The 15,718-nt window shown below is 41.3% G+C and overlaps 1 protein-coding gene across 12 annotated transcripts in view; it reads right to left on the bottom strand.

The window, feature by feature from the left end:
• Positions 1-15,718, bottom strand: part of LOC105463461 (doublecortin like kinase 2) — a 184,394-nt gene that overhangs the window by 13,980 nt on the left and 154,696 nt on the right. For all 12 annotated transcript variants that reach the window (XR_976346.3, XR_976344.3, XM_011710545.3 and 9 more), the window contains 4 exons: positions 13,514-13,633; positions 13,142-13,288; positions 5,831-5,964; positions 5,283-5,360 (listed from right to left, as the gene is read on the bottom strand). Coding sequence is in view for 10 of the 12 variants with exons in the window: in XM_011710545.3 (XP_011708847.1) it covers positions 5,283-5,360; positions 5,831-5,964; positions 13,142-13,288; positions 13,514-13,633 (479 nt within the window). In the remaining 2 variants the exon portion in view is untranslated. The remainder of the gene's footprint in view (positions 1-5,282; positions 5,361-5,830; positions 5,965-13,141; positions 13,289-13,513; positions 13,634-15,718) is intronic.

The raw sequence follows: 15,718 nt of genomic DNA on the forward strand, positions 1-15,718 counted from the left end.
TGGTGGGTGCATCGATGGCTAGAGTGAGGAACAGCATCATTAGCTTTCCAGGCCATTACAAGGCCCCATGAGAAAGCTCAGAATGGCCTGTTGGAGTCAACATCAAAATCCAGGAGTGCAAGTTAAGTATTACCCGGCAAGTGTGCAAACATTTCTTGGAATTTCTTCACCCAGCCTTTGGGGTTTTGCTACCAACCCCATCAAAGGGGAACAAGGGCAAGCGTGGTGTCCTGAGAAACAGACCATTCAGCACAGTGTCTAGACACAAATTCTAGGGCTGTTGTGATGACACAGTTCCCTCCTTCCTGTTCTATTAAAAAGAGTAGAGTTGGCTGGGTGTGGTGGCTCATGCCTGTAATCCCAACACTCTGGGAGGCCGAGGTGGGTGGATTACCTGAGGTCAGGAGTTTGAGACCAGCCTGACCAACATGGTGAAACCCTGTCTCTACTAAAAATTAAAAAAAACCCAAAAATCAGCCAGGCATGGTGGTACACACCTGTAATCCCAGCTACTCCGGAGGCTGGGGCAGGAGAATCCCTTGAACCTAGGAGGCGGAGGCTGCAGTGAGCTGAGATCGTACCACTGCACTCCAGCCTGGGTGACAGAGCAAGACTCTGTCTCAAAAAAAACAAAACAAACAAACAAAAAAAACAAACAATAAACAAACAAAAAAGAGTCGAGTTTCTGAGCTTTGTAAATATTAATGACATTTAAGAGCAAGCCCAGCTGAACGGACACCCATTGGTCCATGGAGTTTGGTGAAGAGGCGCACTGAGGAGCAAAAGTCAGGACAGATAACTGGGCCAGGCAAGAGAAAGAGATTCCCACCACTGTCCCAAAGAGCGATTTCCTGTGAATGCCCACAGGTTTCTTAGTGTCCGCATGTTTTCTTTCCTTTTCACTGTTATTTCCCTGCTGAGTGAGCTCAGCTTACTGCTCCTTCAAAGTGAGTACAGAATACATCTAAGATTATTAGATTTAGTGGAAAACTTCAGAAAACCAGAGGGCTCCAACATATGATGTTAGAAAAAGATATTAAAAATGAGCTATTTCCACAATCATTCTTTTTAGTCATCCTTACCTATTATTCCACTCACCTCTCCCTTATTTTTTTCTAGAATCTCAAATATCTTATATTTTGTTAATCCATATAGCTTTTGTTAATAAATAGCTAAAAAGCTGGAAGTGTGTGCGCAGCAGTCATTTATAGCAGCTGGTTCTTGGCAAAATACCCTGAGTCAACAAACAAAACCATAGGGTGTCTCAGCAATGAGAATGAGACCCCGAAGTATCCACTGTGAGTTGCAAGAGCTTTGACAGTTGGGGCCTGCCCTGCACTAGAAAAACAGAAAGTTAATTTATCTTTCTTAGCAGTCATGTAAGAAAAACTGTTCTGATTAAATCCACACTGGATTTGGTATCACACTGATACTCTGCAATGTGGCTGAGATTCTTCAGGGCACTTTTAAATTCTAAAACAATATAACCTTTGGACCAAGGTGCTGTTAAGTCTAAAAATGTCCATTAAGAAAAACTTGAAAACCAACAAGAGAGTTTGTGCACACGCTCTCTTTTCAACGACAAAGCATTAAAATTCAGAAAAGGTAAACCTGAAAATGTTGTAAGCTATTTCCCAAATGATGTTCAAACGTTCCACTTAGAGCATTTTGCGCATGTTTTAAGAGAAACAAAAACTTCAGTATAGTCATACAAATGATACTTTTTGTCAGTGACCCTAAGAGCAGACTTGCTTAGGCAACAACTAAAATTTTGGGTGCCTCTGAAAAACCAATCTCCTTCTCAGTAATGATGAATCTGATGTTGAAAAAGACTAGAGGGAGATGGTCCAGGCGCAGTGGCTCACACCTATAATCTCAACACTTTGACAGCCTGTGGTGGGAGGACTGCCTGAGGCTAGGAGTTCAAGACTAGCCTGGGCAACACTGCAATGTGGTCTCAGCTACTCAGGAGGCTGAGGGAGGAGGACTGCTTGAGCCAGGAGTTGGAGACTGCAGTGAGCTCTGATCATACCACACTCCAGCCTGGTCAACAGAGACCTTGTCTTTTAAAAAATAAATTAAAAAGGTTAAAAAATAAAATTTACAGACTGGGAAACAAAGTGAGACCCTGTCTCTACAAAAAAAAAAAGCTGGGCATGGTGGTGTGTGCTTGTAGTGCCAGCTACTTGGGAGGCTGAGGTGGGAGGATTCCTTGAGCCTGGAGTAGGCTGTGATCACACCACTGCACTCCAGCCTGGGTGACAGAGCAAGATCCTGCCTATAAAAAAGAAAAGAAAAAAAAAAAAGACTAGAGAAAGAATGAAAGATGCTACAGTCAGAGAAGCTAAAACTGTAAATTCCAAATAACAATTTTAGTTTAAATGCTTTGGGTTAAAGTTGTCTTTTGTATAAAACAAAGAGACTATTTTGAAATATTTGAAAGACTTTTAAGTACAAATGTAGACAATCTATTTTATACCAAATTTATTTACCATATACCATTTCGGTAATTTATGACATACATTTCTGTATTATGGTAGGTTATAAAATCTACCCAGAATGTTGCTGTATGCCATGAAGACACTTTAGTAACGCGTTTTTAACATTACAGATTCTCTTTCATCACAATATGATATAAAAGAGGGAAAGCAGTCTTAATTTTTAAAAGCTACCTGGAGGTCTATGGCCTGCTTCTGAAGGCAGCACATAAGGGCAGCAGCCTTCAGAACGTAGCTTTACTGCTTTTGATTAGCCAAACTTATCTCTAGACCCCACAAAAAAGCTGCTCCCCATTCAGTATCAATCCATGATAAATACATCCTGTTCAATTTGAGTCTCACTTTTGTTAAAAAGTAAAAAGCAGTGAAAAGAAAAAATTCTCAGGCTGCACCGGCAACTGGAAACACTAGAGGGAGTTGTGAGCACACAGTCCTCAAACTCATCCCCCAAGACCCTTTCCCAGCTGATCCCAGCTTGGGTTAGCCAGGGAAGGGAACTCCGCTGTAACTGGCCCAGGATCACCTGTCATCAAGATGCATTCCCCTTCTTCACTTGACCAACTCCCGAAACATGACATCACTGAGACCAGCCAAGGCCTGGTGTGACTGTAAAAATGGCCACGAATTATTCCCTTCCCACTATGTGCTTAGCTCATTTTCTCCCACATTTACTCTGGGTTTGACTTGATTTGCTTAATGGCACACCAAGTGTGAGGTGAGCAGAGACTGAGGAAGTGCTCGGGGAGTAGAACTTGCCCTGTTTCTGGCTGCTGGGGAATCCTGCATCCACTCTCATGGAAGCCCAGGACAGTGCTTGCATGATGAAAGCACAGGGCCAAGTCATCTCTCTTGTCCCAGTGGACACTGAGCCACCTACCAGGCATGCAAGTGGGGCCATCCTAGACCATCAAGCCCCCACTGAGCCAGCCAGCTCAGAAGATTCACTCAACTGATCCATGCAATTGTTTCATACTCCTAACTTCAGGGGTAGTTTGTTACTCAGCAAAAGCTAACTGAAATGTGCAGTAATTCTACAGTCTGTGTAACCCACCTAGTCAACGACTTTGGTGGAAGACCATGATGTTGACGGCCAGATGAAAATATCTTTCCACCTACAAAAACTCCACTAATACCACAAAGGTCTCACTCAAATGCTACATCTTTCATTAATGCTACATCCTTGTGATATCCCTGAACTAAGCACTCCCTCATGCTCTGCTTATTCTCTTTGATCAATAAGTCTTGTGAGGTGTGTCTTTATCTATAGCATAAGGCTTTCAAAAGTAGAGACTAACATCTGTCAGTCTTATGTTTACTGCAATGCCAATTAGAAAATTGTTCAACTCAATGGAAAAACTGAGAATGTTAAAAAGATAATCCTTTCAACTTCTCTGTATGTTCGAGAGTTTTCATAATAAAATGTTGGAGGGAAAAGAAGATAAAACCATTTTTCACTTACTGACCCAGAACAACACTATAAACACCATGCCATAGACTAAATGTTCATGTCTCCCCAGAATTCCCATGCTGAAACCTACTCCCCACTGTGATGGTGGTAGGACATGGGATCTTTGGGCAGCCATGCTATTGTTAAGGGTGGAGCTCTCCTGAATAGGATTAGTGCCCTTACAAAAGACCCCAGAGATTCCCTTGTCCTTTCCACCGTATGTGGTTAGGGTGATGAGACGGCTCTCTATGAACCAGGAAGTGGGCCCTGAACAGTCACCAAATCTGTAGTACCTTGATCTTGGAATACTCAACCTCCAGAACTGGAAGGATGAATTTTCTGGTATTTATAAGCCACACTGTGTACGGTATTTTGTCATGGCTAGTCAAATAAACTAAGGGAAACCACGACCTCAGGTTTTGTTCACCACTGTATTCCTAGCACTTAAAATCATGCCTGGTACACAGTAGCTACTCATTAGAGAGTTACAAAATGAACAAAGGAAGAGATTAAAGTTAAAAGAGGTCAAGAAAACTCAGAAGAAAACAGAACATGCACGGTTAGATGAACTTCTGCTTCAGAGTAATTCATTTGCTCCAGAGGGGAAGATGAAACTCATCAAAAGAGCTGTGGCTGAAGCCCCTCACTCATCCCCTGTGCAAAGACTGCCGGGCCAAAGAGTGTGCTCCGTGCCCGGCTCACACACCCTGACCATTGTCAGGGGCCATCTCTGCTCCCACCAGGTGAAGCAAATGGTTATCAAGACTCAGTCAGTCTGTGTATTCCCAGGCCTATTTATACCACAAGTGTTTGTAATTCTATTCTTAATTAAATGTCACGTGAACCAATAAAATGAATTTTAAGAAGAAACAGATCCTGTTTCTATGAGAACAAAGTTGAATGCTTTAGAAAGATATAAAAATTGCTCTCAATTATAATTGAGTGTGCGAGATCACTACGAAGAACTGGAAGACAACATACCTGGAAGGATTCGGACTGCTTCACAAGGCTCTTTAAATTTTGCTGTCATTTGAAAAAATGGAGAAACTGGACATGGTAGACACCGTATTATGGGTTTATTTTTATGAAAGAATGAACACTGAAAACTCAGAGGACCAACCAAACACAAAGCAAAGGCCTTCACCTCGCATCTAAAGTATGCTAATGAGAATACACATTAATAGGCTGTAAATTAAAAAGTGAAAGGTTTTTTATGTAATTTTTAACTGGCATATTTAGTGACCAAACAGTCCTGACTGCCAGGAGCAAAGTGTCTGCTTCTGGACCCAAGGGAGAGTATTTGCAATTCAAATACAGTCGCCCAAAAGGCCGCCTACCTTCGGAATGGTGGGAATCCACAGAGAAGTATGTATGTGATCACGCCAGCTGCCCAAATGTCCACCTTCAGGCCATAGCTAGGAAAACAAAGTGGGTGAGGGGGAGAGAAATGATGACTCCCAAGAACCTTCCATGGTACTGGAGTATTGCCTTTAATTGTTGGGAAAAGGATTACTTTGGTGTTATTCATTTCATTTCACATAGAGATGAATGAATCACCCTTTAGAAAAAGGCATCTGTTTCTGCCAACCTAACCACAGTCTTGCTGACTACTACCATATTCTCAAGAGAGGCCTTGGGACACAAGTCCAGGCCAGGGCTCTGACCAGGTAAGCATAAAGTCTGCTTCCTGAGGTCAAAATCATGGTGCAGGCAACAGACTCTCTCCTTTCCATTTTCCACCTTCACAGGAGGCACTGTATACACAAGCAGCAGCCGCAACAAAACAGACCTTTCTCACCAACTGTATACAGAAGCAGCAATAGCAACAAAAACAGACCTTTCTCACCAAAGTTAAAGGACTAACCAGGGCCACCAGAAGTCTTACCCAGTTTCAGCAATGATTTCTGGAGCCACATAAGTGGGTGTGCCACAGACTGTGTATAAAGGGCCTTCTACCACAGTAGCAAGCCCAAAGTCTCCCAGTTTCAAAGACTTGGTTCCATCGGGATATTCACACACCTGAAACAGAAATCAACCAACCATCAGAAGGTTTTGTTTTTTCCTCAACAAGTGCAAGAGGGCTCTTGGAATGAGGCAGAAAGGACACAAATACATTTACTGTTAAACTCCAATGAAATTTCTCCTTGTGATTCTTTTTTTGAAGACAGGGTCTCACTTTGTTGCCCAGGCTGGAGTGCAGTGGCATGACCACAGCTCACTGCAGCCACAACCTCTGGGCTCAAGTAATCCTTCCCCCACCGAACTCCTGCCAAGTAGCTGGAACTACAGGTACATGCCACCACACCAGGCTCATTTCTTTATTTTTTGTAGAGACAGGGTCTCCTTATATTGCCTAAGCTGGTCTTGAACTCCTGGGGTCACGAGATCTGCCCACCTCAGCCTCCCAAAGTGCTGGGAATACAGACGTGAGCGACCATGTCCGACCCCTCCTTGTGATTCTAACACCATTGATTTATCTTTGTTGCTTTAAAGCACTTTTTCTCTTCAGAGATTTTGCACGATTGTGTGAAATTTGGAAAAAATATTTTCCACTTTTGCAGAAAGTTCCTTACCTAGAAGTACAATGAACACACGTGCTTGCTTACACAGTAGTTAGGGTGTAGGCGGGTGTGTACCTGATGGGCATGAGAGAGGCCTCTAATCCTGGAGGTAGAAACTGACCTTTATTTAGCATTTACTGTGTGTGACATACTTGAGAGCCCAAGAAATGGTGTATTAAGAGTCCACCAAAGCACTTGGTGACCTCCACGGGACTAGCATGTTTAATTCAGAAAACAAAATTGGGGGCAGCGATGGGGTCCTTGTTGTCCGGACAGTCAATGATGAAATATAAATATCAGACAGGGGAAAACCTTAGAAGTTTAGAAAGAAAATGACCTTTGGGATCAGGCAGCCTGAACTTCCATAACAAGTCCACACATCTGGTTGTGTGACTTCTGAAGGTCACATAAGCGCTCTGAGCACATTCCCTCATCTAGGAAGTGCGATAATGCCAGCACCTCCCTTGTGAAGTTGGTGTGAAGGTGAAATGAGACAAAGCTCAGAACAGGGCTCAATAAATGCTCCTTCCTTGTGGGTAATGATAAAGGCGAAAAAATAAAAGTAAAAAAATTAAAAATGTTCTTTCCATTTCCTAGAAGGACTGGCTGATTAGATAATTATCACATTGGAAAAGGTTTAAAAATGCTGGTGGAGATGTGACTGTTTATGCTTAAAGAACCTTTCTAGAAAGCATTTCAGCAATATATAGCAAATTTCTTTATATCAATTATAACCTTTGACCCAAAAGTCTACTTCTCAAAACCTACTCTAGGGGAATACAGATGGACCCAAGGATGCTAATCTCAGAATTTGTCTATGACTTTTAAAAACTAAAGGCAACATAAATGGGTAACAGGGCAATGACTAATTAGGATACATTACCATAATAAAATATTACATACTTTCTAATAAGCATTTTTCAAATATATTAATCATATGGGAAAGTCACTATTACACAGAGTTAAAAAATGCACAATTATATATAAAATACTCAAAAATGTTAACAAGTTTATCTCTAAGCAGTAGCATGAAGGATTAAAATAATTTTCTTTATACTTTTCAGTGGTTTCTAAAATGTTTACAATGAACATGTGTTGGTTTCATAGTAATTTCATATATAAGCAAAATTATGGGATAAATATAACTTTAGAAAGTTACATTCTAAGTGGATAGTTTTGGAAGCAAACAAGTGCATATGACAGCATAATTCAGGTTTCACCATGCAATCCTGAACCTGAGTGTACAGTCTGTCTCTTGGATGTCCATTTTGAAAACATGGAATTTCAGAGAATAAACTGCTGCAGAGACCTAGTCTATACTCATTGTAATGCCTGTTTCTATTTTTCTATTTTAAGCATATTTAGTTTGCTTTGTCTCACATTTTGCTGAACCAGATATTTATCTCAACTACTATTAGCTGTAGAAGGAGAAAAATTTAGAAAATGATGTTTTTTCAAGATAAGCATGTTAGCAACATCATCCATTAGTCTGCTACTTAATGAGGGGGAGTGATTTAAATAGTCATCAGTAAAAAGCATGGAGAACCACAAGGCTCCCCAAGGCCAGTAATTCCCCAAGTTTTAAAGGCATTTTAAAAAGGACAGCAGTGAAATACCTCCCTTACCTGTGATGTCCTTATCCATTTAATAAGAATATGTTTCACCTTTACTATCTGAATAACGTTTTCCAGTCTTATATACTGAATACACATCCCTAACACATATCTTTGACTTTAAAGTTCACAGGAGTAATGATGAAGATTTTGAGTTCCTCATAGATATTTACAACTCTGAGTCAGCCCACAAGTCAGCAGAAACATTTCCAAAGATATGAATGATTCAGCCTAAAGTAATGGATTCCAGATTCTTAGTCACGTCACAGTCTTAGGAAAACTTTCCACCCATTATGTTTAATGTAAACATTAGCAAGAACAATCTGATATAATTATAGTTAGAATTTATAATGCTTTTACCAAAACCCAGACTTTGGAAAGAAATTTCCTAAGTAATTACAGTGATAAGAATGTTATAAGCACAATTTCCTAACTGTCTGTATCATGAGAGTTAAAACAAAAAGTTTTATAAATGTCACTGTTATTTTGTTTTTACAACTTAAAAACATACTCTTTAGGTACAATTTTTGAAAAATAGTGTTTATTTTAAAGACTCCATTTAGTGATGCCTAGGGATATTCAAAGGTTGCTGACAGATACTCAGAAGTCCCAGAAGTCCTGTTTATCACATCCTCTATAAAGAATTCAGTCAGACGCAGGAGCATAAATAGAAAGGGACTGAACAGTCTATAACTGCTGAATTATGTCTGTGCAAGTGATATTCCTTGGCTAAACATCAAAAAGGAAGCGTCATTAGGGGCAGACAAGCCTGAAATCATATTTTATCTGATTCATCTCTCTTCAATGCTAGACACAGAAGCAAATATATCTTAATATGAATACATTTCAGATCTTAGTGGGAGATTGTCTTCAAAGCAGGAAGAAATTATACATATATATCTCTCTAGATAAATACAGAGACATATACAGCATTGCTTTAAAAACAATTGCCTTTAATAAAGAGGTGACTAGATGAACACGGACTCCAAAGGCTCTCTGGCAGAGTTCAGGTCTCCCCAGAAACTGACATTCTCGAGGACTTTGGAGATTTCAAAATTCTTCCAAACATTATGTCACTGGTCTTCTTGAGCCACCCCACTGGGCAATTAGGAAGAGAACTGTTACCTCCATTTTACGAATGAGGAGACTGAGGCGCACAGCACTCAGGTTACTAGTCATATGGCCAGGCAGGGGCTCCAGCCAGGACCATTATTCGTTCCACAGCACCATTCTGCAAGATTCGGTATCTGAAAAATAACTGGATAGGCCTGCCAGAACCTTGACTATAGCCTGCACTTCCTTACAGATTTTGAGTGAATTTAAACAATAACAATGGTGAGAACTCCAGCCCTGCAGTGTTCAAACGCCCCACCACAAGCTGTGAGATGCTTCTGTCAAAAGTTGCTCTCAGAATGCAAAAATAAAAAATGCGAGGAATGCAGATCCCACATACAAAATGAACACTGCATGTTCTCTAAATAAAATGTCAACTTCATGATTTAGAAGGACTTCAAATATGAGAAACCAACCCTCTTCTCTTCTCTCCCCTATCCCCAGAACTCCTGGACAACCTGAATTTATCACTGGTCTCTCATAGTTAACTCTGACACGGCACCACCAGGCTGTAACTCACAGCATTAACGGCCACCCCTGTGCTCCCTGACACAGCTACCAATACATCTCCACTGGCAGGGTTTTAAATTATGATGCTGCTTACCGGATAGGGGGATGCAAATCAGATGTCTGAATGCTCTGGTGTTTAAAAACTGAATTAGTTCTTAGAGCAAGAAGAGGCCGACAGTCAGTCTGGGTATTTACTTTTAGTATCTCAGTGGCACCCTCTCCTCCCAGGCCAATACCAACCTGCTGACTAAATCTAGAAACTGCCAAGTGATCTAGTTAGGTTTTCGATGGCAAACACATTTTACTGAGATATATGAGGCTAAGGTTGTTTCTGAAGGCTCGACAGAGCCTTTCTACATCACACATTCGCCTCTTCCAGAGGTCAGTTTTATCCTCTTCTTCCTTCTCCTCCCTTTCTAGGCTAACACAAGGGGTCTGCTGTAAGTTTGGGAAGGGGTGGACGCTCATCTAGGCCAGGCGAGACTCAGTGAGGAGTGTGACTCTGATTTCCTGATTGCATTCCAAGACTCATGATGTTGGAGACATCAATCCCCATTACATTATTCACTCTTTTAAATTTTTTAAATTTTAGCCAATTCTCCTGAAGAAGTGAAAAACATTATCCACCCTTGATGTGTGACAAGAAAAAAGGAGGTGGTGTCAGATTCTCTACATATATTAAGAAACTCTGAGTGGAAAAGAGAAGAAACAGGAGGTGAGAGTGAGATCTGTGAGCTGGGAAATGGACACTCCCTGATTTACAGGGAAGTTCACAAGCACCTCAGTCACCTTTGCTGGGCCTTAAATCAGGGCTGCTGGACAGACTGGCTCCAGGGGTTCCTTGGGAACCTGTGGCTCCCATATTTTCAGAGAATGCAGTAACTGGAGCCAGTGGGGCAAGGCAGGTTGCGGAGAACAGGAAGCAATCAAGGGGGTAACCTTATGAATGCCCCAGTGTTTGTGTCTGGGCACACCTGGAGAAGCCCCGTGCCTTTGTTTGCGAAGCCCGGGCCAAACTCAGTTCGACGGTGGAGGAGCCTGGCATACTGCAAGGTCCCAGCGGGCGAGAAGCCTGTTTTGAGGAGAGAACGCTATATCCTTACTTTGCTCCTGAGGCTCAGTTTACAGCTCTGTCTCCTCCATTCCTTGTTAGAGTTCATAAAACCAAGTCCATAATCCCCCCTGCCCCTTTTATTTTTTAACACAGAGCAGGGATATTTCTTTTCCTAATAAGAACATATAGAAATGAAATATAATTCCCTCAAGGCAGAAGACAGTAAGGTAAAATTTCACATACTTTTAAACGGACACTCAGAAATCATCAAATGATATTACCAAAAAGAAAAGACACAGACTCTGGATTAGATTAGCCAAAAAATAAAAAGTCCCCAGGATGGCTTCAGAAGCTGTGCATCAATGCATACTCCTTTCAACAGTTATTTGTGTGGTGCTCACAGTAGGCTGTAGAGCTTCATGCTCTAGCACCAGCTGCTAGCTGAGTGTCAGTGGTCAGCGAGCAAACACTCTGCTGTCCATTATGTGTTTACGTGGCACTGTCCAAGCCATTGGAGATATAAAGATAATTGAGACACAAACCTTGCCTCCATGGCACTTACAATCCCAAAGAGGCAGACAAGTATATGATAAAGATCACAACACCACAGCAAGTGCAGCAGAAACCCGAGGTGGCTGTGACTGAACTCTGTCTAGAAAGTCTAGGGTGACATTAAAGAAGACTTAACTTTTGCTCAATGTATTACAAGATGAATGGTTTACCACCTGCTGGAAGAGAGGACGTTGCAAATGAGGACCAGTATGGACAGAAGCAATGAAGGGGTAAGGCTGTTGGTAAGTCAAGTCTTAATTAAAAACTGAGGATGGAGGAACCTGTGTTTGGATTAACTCAGATAAGCTTGCCTCCCAAGCAGGAATGAGGATGAGAGCCCTGAAAGGCGGAAATAAAGAAGCCAACTATGTCATGTGTGTTTGTGGGGGGCTGGGAGGAGTGTAAATGTCAAATCACCCAACCAGTTTCTCTAAAATTCTTCTATAACGTGGTCACGAGGATTGGCTCCCAACTAGCAAGCTGTGTCTAGTTATCAAGACATCATGAAGGTGAGTTAAATATGGCTTGAAGCTTAGGCCATGTTGGGTTGGATGGATAAGAGTTATTAACAGGACAGGAGGCTGAAAAGGCAACTTGAGATCAGACTATGAAGAACTCTGGATACCAAAGTAGAATAAGACTTTTTATTCTGTAGAATAATAGGATAAAAGAGACTTCTAAGAAAAAAAAATTGGCATTTCTTGGTCTCAGTTTCCATGGCTGTAAAGTGGAGATGAATGGACTAGATTATTTCCAAATTTCTTCCCTGCAAATAAATTAACCCCCATATTCTACTCGTGTCTCCTATGAGCCTCTAATTCTGTCTCAAATTTATTCTTCACAATTTTCTGCCCTATAATTTTCCTGCTCACCTTCAAGTCAGTACCATCAATTAAAATATAAATGAAAATGTATTTTCTTCTATCTGGTGACATGCTTTGGCTGTGTCCCCATCCAAATCTCATGTTGAATTGTAATTTCCAATGTGGCGGGAGGCACCTCGTGGGAGGTGACTTGATTATGGAAGCGGATGTCCCCTATGCTGTTCTTGTGGTGGTGAGTTCTCATGATGTGATGGTTTAAAAATGTGTGGCACTTTCCTCCTCGCTCTCTTTCTCTCCTGCCACCATGTGAAGAAGGTGCTTGCTTCCCCTTTACCTTCCGCCACGATTGTAAGTCTCCTGAGGCCTCCCAGTCGTACTTCCTGTTAAGCCTGTGGAACTGTGAGTCAATCAAACCTCTTCTTCCTAAATTAATCAGTCTCAGGTAGTTCTTTTTTTTTTTTTTTTTTTTTTTTTTGAGACGGAGTCTCGCTCTGCCGCCCAGGCTGGAGTGCAGTGGCCGGATCTCAGCTCACTGCAAGCTCCGCCTCCCGGGTTCACGCCATTCTCCTGCCTCCGCCTCCCGAGTAGCTGGGACTACAGGCGCCCGCCACCGCGCCCGGCTAGTTTTTTGTATTTTTTAGTAGAGACGGGGTTTCACCGTGTTAGCCAGGATGGTCTCGATCTCCTGACCTCGTGATCCGCCCGTCTCGGCCTCCCAAAGTGCTGGGATTCAGGTAGTTCTTTATAGCAGAGTGAGAATGAAATGATACATCTGGTAAATAGTAAATGCAGAAAAATTCAATAACTCCATTAGTATTTGATGGTCATTGACACGAGTCTTGCTAATTTTCTAAATTTAAAGTCTCATAATGCAGGATTGTTATAGACTGTAAAATGCCATTATTTGCATATGCTCCTTTTAAAGGAAGAGAGGCATTCATTGGAACAGAAAAAGCAGGGATGACATACCAAGAGATTCTCTGGTTTGATGTCTCTGTGCACGATGCTGAGGCCATGGAGATACCTGAGGGCATTGGCTAAGTTGTACACCATGGCGCTGCCATCTCTCTCAGTGTACTTGGTCGATGAAGTAATTGCATCAAAGAGATCTCCACCCTAAAGGATACATAAAAGAACGTATCAAAACATCAACAGTGCAATCCTATGAAGGTAAGAAAGATGGCTCATTGGCACAAAGCAGAAAATGACACAAGTGCCACTAAAACTGGTGATTATAAATAATGAAAGTTACGAGGCAGCAATACACTTTTCTGATTAGGTCCTTCAAGGATATTGTAAATTGTAGGACTAGGCACCAAGAAAATCTCTCTATCCTCTTACTTTGACCAATTCCATCACCAGAAAGAGCTCAGTTGCGGTTTCCATCTCCTCGACCAGCATAATGATATTGGGATGTTTCACTCGGCGCAGTATTGACACTTCATTCTCAATCAGGTGTTCCTGTCAAATGAACAGTATAGAGAGGAGATCAGAAATCACAGAACCCTCTGCTGTTTCTCTAAGGCCTAGAGGACAGCAAAACAAACACAGCCTATGGATCTGATGCCAAAGAAAGCATTGCTCTTGGCACAAAGACAACTAAACCTGACCTTGACCTAATTGTTCCCATAGGGACAGGGTCAGTGTGAACGTATTATTGACATTACCAAAAAGATACAGACTCCTAAACATCCCCCAAAAGGCTCCATGGTGCTTCTGTGGCATATTAAGCACACTGCTCTTAATGAAAAGCATCACAAAAAAGCTATGAAAGCTTCAGCATACGGCTCTGTGCTTTGTAATTCTGCCAGAACCGCTTTTTGATTCCAGTATACACTCACAAATAAAGACTAGGCATATAAGAAAACTTGGCATGCTTATAGCGTATAACTTCTGGCATTAAGCATTTTTAGTTTTTAAACTGTTACTAACATGAATTTGAATTTCATGCTGAAATTCATGAAAAAAAGGAACTTTCTTCCTCTATGACTGGATATGAAATCATTCACCAGATGGATGTTCCTTAACATCTTGTATTTCAGAAATCTGAAAACATACAGTACCACGGGGACCACTATTCTCATTTTAGCTCTAATCACTTCTTCTCTGAAAACACTGCCTGATTATCAATCCTGGTGAGTAATGCAGTTGGGATCAGCACTGTAGCAAAATGTTTACTTACAGAATTAACGAATTATTCTTAATATGTCAACCCATGAATCATGAACAATGATTGCTCTGTTTTAAATGAGACATTAAAACCTCTCAACATGTGTACACATGTATTTTTATAAATGGATGCATGAAGTTAAGAGCCACCTCATCCTTTTGGACCATAGGTGGAAATAAAAATTATAACAAATGAATAAATAACATGTGGAGAAAAATCTGTTTCAAGCTCCTGCACATGGTAGGTTGTGTTTCTTGAGCACTGAATGCACTGTGCCTGTCCAAGCCGTCACTCAATAAATGTTGGCAAGTGACAGTGCAAATTTACTAAACAGAAGTATGGGAAAGAAAGAAACCAACATTTACTAGGAATCTAGTCACTGTTTGTTAGTAGCTGTGTAAGGTACTTGTGTTATGTTTGAACACTTTATCCTTGGAAACAGTTACTGGAGGTTGAATGTAAACTAGGTTTCTGACATCCAAGCCCATCTTTCTTATACACACATTATCACCTTCAAAAGGGGAAGAATTCAGTAAATGCCAAGATGGAATTCTTCAAAATAAAAATTACAGCTGTAAGTGAAAATACTTAATACCTTGAAAAGATAAGAGCATACAGTAGCACCACACTGACTTGGGGGTGAAGAATCATACCAGGGTTTGTGCAAGGAGGAGAATCTACGCTTCTTTTAATGAACAGGGCTAAGAAGTCTTTGACTGGCTCAGGACTCAACAAACGCTTCCAAATCTGAAGAATGGTGTTTCTTAGACCCCAGTAAACCACAGCTGGGAAGCCAAGGACAGGGTCTCCTATCTATCTCCAACCCCACCTGTCTAAGTTACAGAGCAGCAGACGGAGCCCCGGTTCCTCCCTTGGGAAGCAGCTGTACAGCCAGACCCCTCGTGGTCGCAAAGACAAAGAAAAGACTTGGCAAACCCTCTCCATTGATTCACATATTTGAAGCTTTTGGGTCATCTGCACCAAGCATATCCTCAATCACACTAAAAAGCAGGGTTAGATACACTTTTGTGAACATCTACAAGTAAGCACATGAATTTATTTCACTCCATGTGAAGCAAAGACAACAGTTGCTACTGTCATTAAATAGGCTTTTTATTTTAAAGCTACACAAATCTATCACTTCAATTCTCCTCCCTGCTCCTCATTTTATCCAAAGTTAGAAGAGTCTATATATTCGCCTCTCCTTGGAGGCTGTGTTTGTGTTGCTAATTTAGTGATATCTGTAAGATAATCCCCTCACCAGTACCCCAATAACCTCTCTCAAGACTACAACTCCTCAAAGTTATTATCTTTTTCAATAAAAGGCACAACAGAAGGTCTTCTGGGATACATTGTGGAACTTCTCCTAAGGGCCA

Source organism: Macaca nemestrina, chromosome 3 (assembly GCF_043159975.1).
Source record: "Macaca nemestrina isolate mMacNem1 chromosome 3, mMacNem.hap1, whole genome shotgun sequence".
In the NCBI taxonomy this organism is placed as follows: Eukaryota; Metazoa; Chordata; class Mammalia; order Primates; family Cercopithecidae; genus Macaca; species Macaca nemestrina.